Here is a 15,670-nt window from a genome sequence, read left to right as displayed (position 1 = left end):
GGCCCAAGAAAATTGTGAACGCTCATTCCAAGCAACTGGGCCTTAAGTTAAAAAATTTCATAGTTGGTGATAAAACTATGGAAAATTTGTAATTCTATCAATATTTACTGAAATAAATAGGCCTACTTTAAAAAATAAAAAAAAAGAAAGTAGTGAGGAGAGACTAAACAATTTGCATTTTAACTCCTAAGTGACACTTAATATCAGAGAAGATGAAACGAAATTAAGAAAAACTGCCTGTCCTAATTAAATATATGCATTATGAAGCAACTATCCCACTAGCCCGTTTGCAGGATGCTGATCTAATGGCTTCCAGGCACAGTAAAACTTTATTTTCAATAGTTCTCATCGACCAAATTTAAAATGCTGTCATAATCTACCCATTAGGAGCTATAATCTCATGTTAAAAGTTTAACAAAATAAGACTAGTATTACAATTAGAAGCTACGTGCATTTTGAGGCACTGTAACTAACAATGCACAAGTACCCAGACTTTATTCAACTGCTATTTGAAAATGAGAGCACTTAGTGAATTCCAACGAACTTCACCATATTTCAAACCTTTTTCAAAACTTTTTCTTGCTTACATGTTAACATCAAACATTTAACAAATTACCTCATTTGTACATTACTATGACATTTGAAGCTGTTTTAACATGGGAGCTCGAGTCTTTAAAGAACTGGGGTTTTTTGGTAACCTTCATTGTGATCCAAATGAGCACAAGCTTTGTGAAGACCTATTAATTGTATCTGGAGTTCTGAAATAAGACTCCATCTAAAATAACTGCAGTTCTTGCTTAACTAGAAGATATATTCATTTATTACAAGAAATCATCAAGTGGGGTATGGGACGAGGTAAACAAAAAGCGTAATTTGAAATAGGCCTGTTTAAAGAGTTCAGTTGGGAATCATTTGGGGGGAGGGGGGGGGGGGGGAGGAGTAGTTCAACATCCAGAGACAAAGAACAGATGACACACTATATTTCAGTTAAAAAATAAGGGTCCAGTTATTACAATAATTTTTTAAACTTTATCATCTTAAATCTTGTCACCCTCACAAATATTCCATAATGTAGGCATGTTACACCATCAGGCAAATTTCAACTTCTGAAATAGTTCTGTTAAGAAATAAACTGTAAATTTCCAATAAAATCTAGAGCAATACTTAATACAACGTGTCACAATAACTTAATACAATGTGTCGCAATACTGAAATACAGTGAATAGGGTAGCATAATAAACAAACAAAAGTCCTCAAGAGAAGTGATTAATGTGCCCCCTGGGCGAGAGGAAATACAGGTCTGGATCAAAATTATTTCTGATTTCAGTTGCAATACCATATTTTATTGAAGGTTCTTTTTTATGACTGGGCTAAAAATTGGAAAATACAGGTTTTATAATAAATTCATTTAGCACAGACTTTAGTATCAACATACATTAAGTAGTGCAAGACTTCTTCTAAAAGCAGGTTGGTTTTGTTCAGGATTCCAATACATCATCATGCTCTTCTCCACTATTTTGGCTGGAAAACTCTATTTTTCAATATAATCTTTGTCCAATGCGACAGCCTTACGCCTCCTAAATGGGAGGGCCTGTGTGCCTGTACAGTACCACACTACTGGTCAACGCTAGAGCCAATGTCTTGATGCATCAATTATGTGCCCATAACCTACATATTGTTTCCTGTGAACTGTATCCTTCATTGGGCCAAACAGATGGGAGGCAAAAAATTCCACACAGAAGATCCTTTGCTCTTTATGATCTTCTTTTAGGCAGCGAGAATCCCAGTGTGTACAAACCTCTGGGTATCTCAACTGGTGGACAGGTGTGTCAACACTACCAACAGATACCTCCACCTGAGAAGCGAACTGTTTGTTTGTGACATGTTGATCACCTCGAGTGTGTGTCTACATCTGCACTCTCTAACACTGCACGAGTCACAGCTGTGTGCAGTTGGCTGGCACACAGGTGATTGGAGAGGTTTGTGTGAACTTGTGATGATGACAAAGACGCCTCACCCAATGACGCACAATGCTTTTGTTCACTGCCAGGTTCCCACATGCCTTTGGTAAGTGCCTATGAATTTCTGTGATGGTCTGGTTTTCTGCCAAAAGGAACTCGATAACACATCTCTGCTTGGAATGGACCACTGTTACAGAAGTCATTCTGAAGGCTATGTATAGTACTGCCACTTCATCAAAGTGTAGGGGGCTGGAGTGGGTTTTCAAAAAGTGCCACAACAAATTCTGCATTTTTTCAACTGAAATTGGCTGCGAAAAAAAATTGCTTATTGAACACCTCTCATACTAAAACGAAATTTGGTCTCTCTATTGGAGCCGTGAGCATACTATCATGCCTTACAGAAAAGTTAAACACCCAGGAGGAGAGGAGCAAACAAAATGAAAAGTTCATGGAGTTGCTAGAGTATGTGATGTTATTTCAGTGTTTACAAAACTGAGTCGAATTTACAGCGAACATGGTAGTATGATCCCACTTATCAGTATGACACTGCACTTCCTCAGGCCTTGCTGCATGTACTGATTTGATGGGTAGGTGTGTCATAAAACAGTTTCATCCTCTATTGAGGCAAGGTGGCCCACAAATGTGGTCCTTGATATGCTGGATACTGGCACGGAGAAAGTTTATGTCTAACTGGCCTCACAATGTTCTGTCGGGGACAGATATAAGGACCTAGCTGACCACAGGAGTACCTCAACATCATCTAGACAGTTCATAAAGACATGGGCCACATGTGGGCAAGCATTAGACTGTTGAAAAACATCATCACAATACTAACGCACGAGAGGCAACACGTGATGGCGCAAGATGTCTGTGACATACCACTGTGTCGTGCCTTCACAGTTCCCTCATTCAGCAGCAACTGTGACGTGTGGCCATACCCAATGGCTTCCCACAGCATGACACTAAGTGTCCAATGCTGAGCCTAAAACATTGGAAGAATGGGAACTCCATCTTGCTCTCCACCATAATTGCCGACATTAGCCATTCGGGGTAGTGAGAACTACAATTCATTGCTGAACAAAGTGTGACAACATTCTACAAGCTGAGCACACTTCCTGGTCTTGGCACCACTCCAAGTGAAGAAGAATAGAAGTTTTTCTTTAAACTACGAACATTTACTGGAGTCTAAGTAGGCGTAAAGCTTTACACAGTGTTAATTGGAATATACTCTTTTGACATTCTGAAGACAGCAGTAACAAAATGCTGGGAGTGAAATATTAAATATAACTTGTGGAGAAACCAGACTGTAAATATAAAAGACAACGAACAAGAAGTTGAAGCTCAGTAGCTGAGAAGAGGGTGAGACAGTGTTGTGGCCTAAGCCTGACATTATTCAATCAGTATGCTGGGCAAGCTACAGATTAAACCAAGGAGAAATGTGGAAAGATAATTAAAGTTCAGGGAAAAGAAACAAAGACTTTCATGTTTACCAACAACACCATACATAGCTCAGAGACCACAAAATGCTTTCAGGAGCAGCTACACAGAGTAGATTGGTGTATAGTGCCTCGAGAGACAGTTATGAGACAAATATCAACAAAAATACAACAAAGGTAATAAGAGTGTAGCTGAATTAAATTAGATGATGTGCATCAAATTAGATTAGGAAATTAGACACTAAAAGCAGTAAAGGAGTTTCTATTTGGGTGGCAAAACAACTGACAACAGACGTAGGAAGGATATAAAAGACAGGCAGGAACAGCAAGACAAGTGTTTCAGAAAAAAAGAAAGAAGAAAGAAGTGGAAAAACACCAAAAATAAATGTAACTGCTAGGAAAGCATTCTGAAGTATCTGGAGTGTAGCCTTGTATTGAAGAGAAAAATAGACGATTAACATTTCAGACAAGAAGAAAATAATACAAGCTTTTGAAATGCGGTGCTACAGTAGAATGCTGAAGACCACATGAGTAAATTGGATGACTGATAACGATGAGCTAAATCAAACTGGGAAGAAAACAAATTTACAGTACAACTTGGCTAAAGGCAGTTATCAGTTATCAATACACATCCTGAAGTATCAAGGAATAGCCAATTTGGTAATAGAGGGGAAATATGGGCAGTAAAAGTTGAAGAGCAATACCAAGGCTTGACAACACGAAGTTGGTTTTCAGCTGTTACGCAAAGAGGTTTCCATATGATAAAAACTACCATGAAGAGCTTCAAACAACCAGTCTTTGAAGCACCGCGATGATGATCAGCACCAGCACCACCACCACCACCACCACCACCACCACCACCACCACCACCACCACCAACAGAAATTACACCAGCAGCAGCTATGAATATATGTGCATGAAAAACTTCAAAAATAAAATAAAAAAATAACCACACTACCACACTTCACTTTTACCACGTCATTTTAGAAAATTGGCAAAAGTTTGAAGTATCCATCATTCACATTTCTGACTACTTGGAAAAATGTGGAATGTAACCCATGAAACAGTATTACTCTTTTCATCATCAATGGTGTATGGTGCACAATCTGAGCCAATTTTGGAAGATCTGAAATTGTTATGAAGGTAGGGATATTCAGTTCGTGTACCTTGCATCATACCGTGACGGAGGATAGATAATTCACAATTGTGATCCGAGTTTGATACTATTCGGAATTTCGGTCTTTTCTTTCATAATAACCAAAACTTTCGAAGATTTAATTCTCATACAATTTTGTGCATACGCACTACATCTCAGTGATGTACGAGATATATATGGCAAATTTCAAGAAGATTACATGATAGTTGGGAGTTTCACACACTGATAACTTTTACCTCTAATTAGTGAAATTTCTAATAAGGACTTCAACAGAAACAGGAAAAAAGAAAAGTTGCCTGGTAGAAAGTTTTTAGGAGCTCAGCTCCCTTAAAAGAAACAAGTATTTTTAGTTTTCTTTTGCCATGACAAGGAAATGCAAGATACACTTTTGGCTGCTGCTAAATCTAAAAGTACCAAACAACAGGATGTGTAGAGAAAAGCAACTATCCCTATTGAGACAGGAGAGTACCTGTGCCACAATACAGAAACTGTACGCAGAATACCAAAAGCTGGGAGAAGATAAATCGAGAAATAAGGACAAAGGAAATGTTTAACACCAGATTTGGAAAGGTGATCTTGTCAAGTTTTTTGACATCTCTTGGCAAAATGTGATGGACATTACTAGCTTATCTCAAGAAGATAAAGAATTTCTTAGGCACATAGAGAAGATCATACTGAGTTAATCAATGCGTGTAGTAGACATGGTTTTTGCCTCAAAAATAAAAAACTTAGTTTACAGATGAAGGGAAAAAAGTTCATATAAGAATAAACCTTACAAAACTATCGCTCAAACAATAAGATAGTTATACTGGAAGCCATCAGCACATGGTGACAAAGAGGCAGAGTGTACATTTCCAGCAATGAAAATATGTTCAAGCCCTAGATTAAAACCTTTTGATCAGGGACAAGGCTGCTTGGGATCGAGAACAGCTCTCTATTATTTATAACTACTGCAAAGTGCCTTGAACATGATGTTTCAAACAGCCACCACTAACCAAGGTTGGGTAATTAATATAAGTAAAATACCAAAGGAAAACTTGGAGTCACTCTTTGAACATCCTCCTCATTTGATCTTTCACAGGGAGAGTGAATTATTGCCCTGGAAGACAGAGATGCAGTTCTAGTGACTGGTAAAAATTTTGGGTACTTGCTTGGCATACCACCTTTGAAATAAATGGCACTGGTGAGCAGATAGTTGAAGTAGTCACAACATCACTAGTATGTGTTTCGATAATACAGAATCCAATACAGGACCGATCCAAGGGGCATGTGCCATGTGGTGCAGCTGAAAGGGAGTTTGGACTAATGTTGTGTGTGGCTTGCATCATCACAGCCATGAACTAATATTGACAAGGACTGTTTGAGGGAGTGCTGTGGCGTACACTCAGTGGCCTTGACAGCCAGATTTTTTGGAACTTACACTGTATGTGGGCTTCACTTGATAAGAAGTTACATATGATAATGCTGGATGAAAGAAGTCTTGTTCAAGGTTTCCATGAAGAGCAATGAGTGAAAACTGTTAACTACATACAAAATGTCCTTAAAGATGGAAATCACTCAAAAGAAAACCACAAAGAATTATTGCTGCAATCACTCCTGTGCCTATGAGACTGGTCTAAAAACAACTTAAGTTTCAGGATCCCAGAGGCTCTGCATCATGTAAGGTGGATGCACTAAAAATTTTCCTCTTCACTAAATAGTTGAACACTCATCAACAAGGATTTAAAGGAATGAAACAGGTTGCAGATTTTATCAGCCTCAAATACATCTGCTGTTGGCATGTGGAAATTTTATATCAATGGCCTCTACAGGCTGATTTAGATATGCTACAGTTTCTGAGCACTTCCCAGATGCAGACACCGAGGAAGTGCTCTCACAGTTGCTAAGAGACACTGGTGTGGTATCAGTACGAAACAGAGGTTAGATTGGGTTTTATGGACAAACTTTTTACTCAGGCTGTTAAGGAAAATTTGTCCAAAAATTTAGAAACCAAACCAGAAAAGAAAAAGGAAATGAAAGAATTACAGGGTAAAAACCCAGTTTTTGAAGGGATGGATCTCAACCATATCATAACTAGTAATAAAAATGCCTTTTTGGAATTTTCTGGGAGCCCTGATTTGACAGAATCTGCAATGATTCTCTATGAAGTCATTGAATGCTCTTAAGGTCAGTGTACCACAGAAAGAGGAATTGCTCTGATTAAAAAGTTTAATGAATTGGTCGGGGATAAACAATAAAAACAATTCCTGTTCAGGGTAGTCGACCATCACAGAAAACTCATCACCAAGCGAACAAAAGAAGGGGCAGGATCGTTCAAATCTGATTAATGAAAAACATTTTGCCTTTAGTACTGCCTAGTAATCTTAGTTTCTATTTTTAATATTAAGCTTGCTATTTCTAGTTTTCTCAATGACACTAATTAACATTAAAAAGTGTATTTTTTGCCACCTTTACAAAAATGATCCAAGTGTGCAACCTCTAGATGTTATTCAAATTTGACATGTATATCTTTTACATCACTGAGACTCGTGGCGTAATTTAAGCCAAGTACGCAAAAAAAATTTACATTTTATTTTTTGTCTTGCAAAATGAAACACCTTATTATACATGCATCAATGTAATCTCATGTTTGAGAAATAAAACCAACAACATACAATCAGTATCACCACATTTGAAATCATTGTTTGACACACTTACACAACAGTCCTTTACAAGAAGAATTTGTCTCAACCATTACTTATGCTATACTTCAGTTATAGCTATTATCAAATCTAACGACGGGACCTTGCGGACTAGGATTTTAATAACAGAGCTCGGTTATCAATACTGTTAAAGAGTGAGATTTACCTCACAAAAACTTCTAAGAAACTGACTTTGAAGACTGGATACCTGGTAGGTATAACCCATCTTGAGGAATAGTGAAAAGGTGTCTCTGGTGGTTGCATCGGTCTGAACCTGTTTACTATATTCAAGCCTCAGTCTCTCACAACAATTTTTACCCCTGATCAAACAAAGAAAAAGCCGTGCTGTTGCTGTGCCAGCTCCCTCAGTGATACATGGCTATAAACACAAACTAGCTCCAATTATATGTTTAAGAGATCAACCAAGTGGAAGGATAGTAATAAATTTTGTAACTTGCTGGAAGTGCAAGTTTTCTACTTATATTTTGTGTTCTCCAAATAAACAAGTTACCAGACTTAATGTGTAATACTTCTTGCCTCAGTTTTAATTAGTTTTCTACATAATAATAACTAGTGTTTATGAAGATTATGAAGTATTTCTCTGTCACTAGGCACAAAAATTTCTTGGTCGAGCTACGTATTTCGTAATAGAAATTCATCTGTATAAGTCAGTTCTTTTTTTGTTTTTATGTACTCAACTGGCTACTCCCCATCCAATAGTAGAATCAAGTTGTGTAATGTTTCAGGGCCACAAGACAGCTGTAGTCACACATCTAATTAATTTGAGTAGTAGTCCATCAAATTTACATTTAATAATTTGAAGTGCCAAGCAAAAACGTTCTTTGCAAAAAAACCTCATTTCCATTCATTTTAGCCTGCTACTGACTACATAGATAATCGACCAAACACAATATTTTAGATGTCTCTTTTGCAAATGATTATTTATTCTATTGCTGACTACTTAATGTTCCAGTGCTTTACTTCACTGGTGTTTGCTGTGCCTAGGATCCCTCAGATATATTTATATGACAGTGAACTAATGTTCTGCGTTGTTCATTTCATGGTACTGGAGGACTAGTTGATAATTTCACTTCATGCAAATACTTCCCCCCCCCCCCCCTTTCTCAATAAAGAAGCAGCTGCTTTTATTTCTTATATTGGCGACGAAGTGTTATTATGGCAGTGAAAGGGAACGAGTTATTTCCAGTTAATTAGTATAACCTAGTAGCTGTAATCACAGATAGGAGTATAGTAACGGATACAGGCCACAGTGCATGTGTGACATGGACTTGCTAACTTGCCACTCGTGGAGAAAGACTAAATATTCACATTTGTGAGGGTACCCTTAACAATGAAATTCTAACTGTTGAGTATTTCCTTGACAGGGAAGAGAATCTTCCCTGTAACATAAAGGTAATTCGAAAAGAAGAGAATGATTTCCTACGAAGAAACAGCATTGTCTGCAGCCTTCAGTGACCTACTCATAACATACCTGAACAGCATATTTTGTAATTATGTAGTTAGAATTATACTTTCACCGTGTTGTTTGGTTCTGTGTAAATTATATTGAGGTAGATGGGAAACCAATACCCATTTCTGAGTACGCCCTCTGCATCAATGTGATCAGTGAACAACACAAAACAAGGACAATATCCTGTATAATGTAAACTGTAAGCTCGGTGAGCATATACCCCATTAAGGGGACAGGCATTATCTCCCACTCAATATGTTGCTCATATTTCAGCCTCAGTCTAACCCCAAAGATAATTACAGCCTAAACATACATAATCTATTCCTTGTCACAATCATACCAAAGCCATTACATTGGTAATTCGCAATAAAAGCAATACATAAGTGCATTGGCTAACGTTTTCCGACTGCACTACTTTACGACAGATTAGACAGGTGATAAAACACATACATTTTAGCATTTCTCAAAGGGAAAGTTGGGAGTGGAGGAGTAGATGCAGTCCCTCACATTCACCCTTCCCCCCCCCCCCCCCCCCCCCCAGTCTTCCTGCATATGTTTGCAGTTATAATAAGTGAATAGTACTACATTTGGCCTAAAATTTCAAGCACAGCAGTTAAACATTACTTTACAATACTGCAACAAATTTAAGATGAGGATGGCAGCAGTAGATTAATGTAATGAACTCAGCATTTATCTTTGCTTAAGAACTACTCAAATAAAATAATTTGCACAAGTGAAAAGTATTCTGCTACATAAAATACAACACAAATAAATATGCTCCCTTCAATTGCTCAGTGTTCAGGTAATCTAATTATTCAAAGGCAATCAAGTTTGCATTTCTACTGCTGCGTGTCATTGCTACATGTAAACAGCTTGTGGTGTAAGGTATTTGATGACAGAATTAATCCCTCAGAAGATGTCACAGTGTGTCTAAAAATTGATACCCAGGCACCTGCTGAACATCTTAAGTCAATAACACCTAACACAACTGCTCTAGCCTTTTATCTTCTCCATCTGTCTCCGATATACATTTTACATGGCCATAATTTTGTAAATTTGGAATAATTTTATCAAGTAGACATTGAGTTTAATTTGTAACACACATACATCACACAAGCAAAAACTGAAAAATTTAATGTAGCCCCAGAAACCAAAATATGTGAGCTCTTTTCTTGAAATACTTTTACTCAAAATGATTACTACTGGCATGACATTTGAATATAAATTAAGTTCAGAATTACATTCTTAGACATTCAGTAGTAAAAATACTCAGACATTATGAGTATTGTGTGGAATTGAAAGTGTAACTGAAATGACGTCCTTAGACAACATATTTAAAACAAACTGCACAATGTTGCTGTACACACAGAATATCTTGTCACAACACAGTCAGCAAAACCAAGCTTATTATCTCTTAGGTGACAAAATATACTACTCACCTTTGATGATAATTTCTCATCCTCTGGAGACGGTGCACTTGAAGGCCCATGCCCATTTTCTCCTTCGGTTGGCCTTTGCACTGATGAAGCAGATGTTGTTGCAGGTGAATGTTGAAAATTCACTTCCAACAGTTCTGGAGATCCCTGCACTATCGAATCTGGAGCTTGAGCTATCTTTATAGGTGGGTCCAATTCACCATTACCATCTAACAATGGCTGGCTTTGATTTCTAACAGCAACAGGAGGAGTGTCACCAGGTAAATTTGCCGGTGTGCCACCACTACTGCCAGACAGTTTTCTTGGACGGCCACGTTTTCTCTTAGGGGCTGTAAGAGCTGATCCTAACAACGGGTTTGCTACAGTCGCTGCTGATGCAGAACGCTTCTGTGCTGTTGGTGTTGGAGGATGTATTCGGTGAAGATGTGGAGGTGGTGGAGGAGGCGGTGGTGGTGGCGGCGGTGGTGGTGTATGTGTAGTCACAACAGGTGGGGGAACAGATGAAAGCAGAGAAGAGGTTATGGAGGGTATATCACATCTTTCTTCATTCACTTCCGTTAATCCCTTTATCCGTAATGATTCAGCAACTTTTAGAAATGCAGTCAGGCGGTCCTGATCAACACTAACTTCACCCCTATACATAAAGTCTAATAAACTCCTCATGTCACAATAGGGTACATCTTTCAGTATGACTATGGGGTGCTTGTCAGGATGTCCTACAAACAGGGCTTGAAAATAGGGGCTGCAAGCTGATAGCACCATTTTGTGGGCGCGAAGTAAACGCCCTTCGACTGCGAGCGTAACATCCACAAACGATTCATCATGTAATAGTTGATCAAACACGGAGAGAAGATTTGACTGGTGGTTGTTCCAACGAAGGCAGAATCGCTGCGATTGCAGTGCTGACGTCATGGCTACCGATGGTGGTTGCTAGCAGGTGGTGGAATTCCGTACATCACCCGAACACCTATTATTTGAAGGACATACAATTAAAAAACCATTGTAACAATTGTATGGTACACACTACAGACAGTACAAACAACATCGAATCATACAGGTGGCTTTACACATTTACAATAACGACACAGATACTCAACTCACTTTAAAATATTTCAAACAAAATTAAAAAACAAAACACTTGAGTTCAAATGTAAATAACTAGTATTTTATAAAGACATTTAGTATTACCCAACCCTTTTCCGTCACGGCGGACCCAGCCCTGCCGCCATGTTGTTCTTATCATAAGCGCTTTACCCCACCCCTCCACCCGACGGAGAACTTTTACGCAACCCTTCTCCACTCTTTCCACACAATACGAGAAAAGGATTTGAATTGCATTACAAGACACTTCACAATGCATAATTTCGCTGTCACTTTATAGAACGATAACTTCCATGATTTATCTCCAAATTATTGTGTATAATATTGATTTCGCTTAGGGTAAAGCGATGTCGTCGACCCTACTGCGTATTTTCACTGCGCCGATATTTCTCACAAAATCGACAAGTACACAATGACATTTCACATCCTCACATCAGAACGTACACAGAACGATAATAACTACGTTCGAGATTCTAATAACACTACCTGGGCATTTCAGTAGCGTTGGCATTGAAGAGGGATGAAATCCTTGCCAGGATCGAAATCCCACACTACACTTCAAGACGCCATGTCAGCAAGTAGCCAACGGTTACATCTAAAACTCGCTGCGCCTGCGCAGTCGCGGCAGGAGCAGAAGCGCAGCGCAGAGGGGGATTATAATTGTATGTTGGTATTGTTGTAGCATTGTTCACAATAGCCAACCTGTTTTCGACTGCACTCAAAAACGTCGCATCACTGAAATATTTTCTTTCGATGTATTGATCCCAGAAGAAACAATGGGCGAGGATTTTTTTCGCAGTAAAAAGTGTTCTTGTCGGAAAAACACCCAGACTCTTCAGTTGTTTCTATAAATCAGGCAATATTTTAAAGCAAGTGATTTTCAGAAAAACAAAGTGGATTTCATTTTTAGAACTCAATAGGTTGAACAGTTGGTACAGATAAAAGACCGTAAGCCAGGCGTTGTTTTGTTTTTTTACGTAATTACAATAATATGTACAACAGTGGTAAATCTCATCATCAGACAAAGGGATAGTTTCATTAAAATACGATATTCCGATAGTTCATGAAACTAATAAATATCTAAAATTTGTTGTACTACATGTAGTGGGGTCGACACGTACTGTGCATCAATTATTGTTTTAAAGCTATTCATAGTACTGTCAATTAAATCCAGTTTGTTAATTTTTTCATTTACGCACGTGGTCCGGTTAACAGAGAAAAAAAAACAGCTCGGCTGGGAAAGATATTTAGGCTCTAATTAAAAATTTTGAAGATAGTTTTACCCCTCGAAGTAATTTATATCGTTGAACTTCGATCTCGATAGAGTTTCTGCTGCAACGGAAGTGGAATGTTTATACCATGGTGTCAAAATTGCGTAAGAAACCCAAGCATGTTGCTTACGGAAAGAAGCTCATAAAAAAATGAACTAATTTTTCCTCTAATAGGACTGCCTTTCTCCCATTATAATCTCGTCTGGTATTTTAAATATCCCGGAGTATGGGGTCGTTACGGTTTGGCGCTCGGGAAAAGAACTAAAAAAAAAAAAAACAGCGGAATTATTCGTTTCCAAATTCCGCCAAATGGATGGTGCAAAAATACAGTAAAAATTACACCCAGTGAATCACCAACCACTTTCCTAAGTTTGTCGTTGCTTAGGTTACTGAGTGCCTATGGCTTAGCGGTTTTTCCCAACTCCAGTAAGACAAGCCCTTGTAATAAAGAGAATATGTACGTGATGCCTTGGGCAGATATATGTTAATCACGCCTTCACATAGTTCGTATCGCGTTGAGTACCCTTTTTTAATGCAGGCTTCTCTCTTATTGTATCCTTCAGACTAGATCATTGAAGAGCATCGTTCTCGTAAATCTTATTAAACTTAAGTGGCAGAAAACACTTGGGAGCCCAACAGAAGTCAAAATTGGAGAGGTTATAGTTCCGTATATGGATATTTATAGTGTGAGCTCTGTTCAGGCTATGTCACATTATTCATTTGTTGCTTCACATACATAAACAAAAAGGCACAAAGGAACACTGAAGTAGCGCATCACGTAATAGCTAAGGTATTTTTCGTGTTGTGTCCTATATCATAAATCCTCCGGATAAATCATGCAAAGGTTCACTGTCTACTCTGGGGTCTGTCGTCTTTTTACATCGATGGATACTCTAACACTTGATTTAAATCTCCACTTTCCAACAGAAATGTCTGCTAAGCCTATATTTGCAGGCAACGTTTCGCCATCTGCATATGGTTACTTACTATTGATGGGTGTATGCACTCCATGCGTATAATTATTTTAGAACGGTGATACTGCATCCTCCATTCATGGGAAAGTGTTATCCTCTTAATATTGTCACCCATGGCTTTCTGACAGTGCCACTCACAACACAGTGCTGACCAGATTGATCAAGAGTGAGACATTATTATCGAGTACTCTGAACGCTTTGACTTTGCATTTCAATATTTTATTTACTGACACTTCATTTGCAAGCCAGAATGTCATGGTGGACAACTGGGACCAGGTCTGCATTTATTTTGCGCACAGTGGTTCTTGTCACTGATCAGTGGATCTGTTTCAGGTAAGCATTTCTTGAATTCATAATGTACACTCAATTGTAAAACTAGGTGGTTTGTTTTCTAGGCCTTCGTGATGCAATAATTTCAAGTTCCTATTGTATAGGTAATGGAAACAGTCCTCAGCAATCCTGTAGAAAATTTCAGATCCTGAAACTGAAAAAACGAAGAAATAACTCGTCTGTTAACTGTGCTACGTTCGTTTTGCTACGACATTTTGCCGAAGACCTCTCGGGCGACTAATTGAGTAAGTACTAGAGAAAGTTTGGGAGTATGGGTGAAAACCAATTAAATGAAGACTAAAGCATATAAAAAAAGTGCAAATTATCAGTGAAGTCATAGAACCAGCTGAGTTTTTCCATTTAGGGCAACTGAATGTAATGAATAATGACGCACTTTGGAAATTACTAGTAGAGACAGAGAAAAAAATGCAGGCGGATGGGACATGCAGCCATTGTATGGTTCAAATGGCTGAGCACTCTGTGACTTAACATCTGATGTCATCAGTCCCTGCAGCCATTCTAATGGCTGGTATATAGCCCAAGGTACTTCGAGACGAGAGATAAAGACCAAGACGAAGACCTAATGATGAATGTTATTCATTTGTTGTACCTGGTAAGATCTGTGCCTACAGGACCTTCCTTAGAGAGTTAGCACTGCAATGTCTACAGGAGCTGAGGCCGTAGTAGTAGCAGCAGCAGCAGCAGCAGCAGCAGCGTGTGCTTTAGAACGAAGGCTTTGAATGGAGAGGCCAACTGGAATGTGATGATCATGTAGTGGGGAATGTGTACAGTTTCCGTTCCCTGGGAAAAACGGAACAGGTAAGTTACAGACCAACAAGAGCACAAGAGGCGGGTCCCGGAAACTACGGTATATCGGAAAGACAACATAAGGAAAGGAAAACCAGTCCAGGAATGCCAAATTGAACCGTTACACAGGGTGTTTCACAATTGATTTTAACATATCTAGAAGTTGTAGAGGGTACTTAGAAGATCAAGTTTTATATAAATGCTGATGTTCGCAAGCGGCTTACAACGAGCGTCCAAGTTCTAGGCGCCGGCACCTGTAAATGTATGTATTTACAAAGCGACACGGTGGTGATGATACATTCAGGGATGATGGAGAAGGATTAATGTGTCAGTTTGGGGTAAACGTTTGACAGTGGAATACATGTACCGGTACTGTTGTTGCTAAGACTGTAGGTAGGATACTTTCAGAGCTGATAGTATGGACCAAAACAAGAAAAAATATCCAGTAAGCATGTGCTCTAAAATGAATACCTTAACAGCTGTGAGTACTTGCTCATCTTCGCTAGTGTGAAACACATCTCTGTTGAACAAGTACTCACAGTTCCTCAGGCGTGCTTTTAATGCTCATGTTTATTCGACACTTTTGCTTGTCTTGGTCCACACTACCAACTCTGAAAGTTGTATACCCTACATCATCAGCAATAACAGCACTGTTACAAATACTCCACCGCCGAAAGTATCAGAACCGTTTTCGTTTGCAACTTTCGTCTCGTTCGTTTCCGGTAAAGGGAGCCTTATCTCAGACTGATACATTTATTCTTCTCCATCATCTTTGAATGTTTGCATCATAAAGGAGTCACCCTGTATACCGGGAGTAGACAACATTCCGTTATAGCTACGGATAGCCTTGGGAGAGCCAGCCATGACAAAGCTCTTCCATCAGGTGAGCAAGACGTATGAAACAGGGAAAATACCCTGACTTAGAGAATAACAACACCAATTCCAAGAAAAGCAGGCGCTGACAGGTCCGAAAATTACCGAACTATCAGTTTAATAAGTCACGGATGCAAAACACTCACACGATTCCTTTACAGAAGAATGGAAAA

General features: G+C 38.7%; 1 protein-coding gene across 2 annotated transcripts in view; it reads right to left on the bottom strand.

The window, feature by feature from the left end:
• The window catches only part of LOC126335506 (uncharacterized), a 178,318-nt gene extending 166,467 nt beyond the window's left edge, over positions 1-11,851 (bottom strand). The window contains exons 1-2 of one of the 2 annotated variants that reach the window (XM_049998860.1): positions 11,729-11,851; positions 10,145-11,108 (exon numbers count right to left, since the gene is read on the bottom strand). In XM_049998860.1, the coding sequence (XP_049854817.1) occupies positions 10,145-11,053 (909 nt within the window). In that variant the 5' untranslated portion in view covers positions 11,054-11,108; positions 11,729-11,851. Of the gene's footprint in view, positions 1-10,144; positions 11,109-11,329; positions 11,413-11,728 lie in introns of those variants that run through there. The other variant, XM_049998859.1, reaches the window with a different exon arrangement.
• Between the last annotated feature and the right edge of the window lie 3,819 nt (positions 11,852-15,670).

The sequence above is a fragment of the Schistocerca gregaria genome, chromosome 2 (assembly GCF_023897955.1).
Source record: "Schistocerca gregaria isolate iqSchGreg1 chromosome 2, iqSchGreg1.2, whole genome shotgun sequence".
In the NCBI taxonomy this organism is placed as follows: Eukaryota; Metazoa; Arthropoda; class Insecta; order Orthoptera; family Acrididae; genus Schistocerca; species Schistocerca gregaria.
Note: the sequence above shows the minus strand (reverse complement) of the source record. Positions and strands in the feature narration are given on the sequence as shown.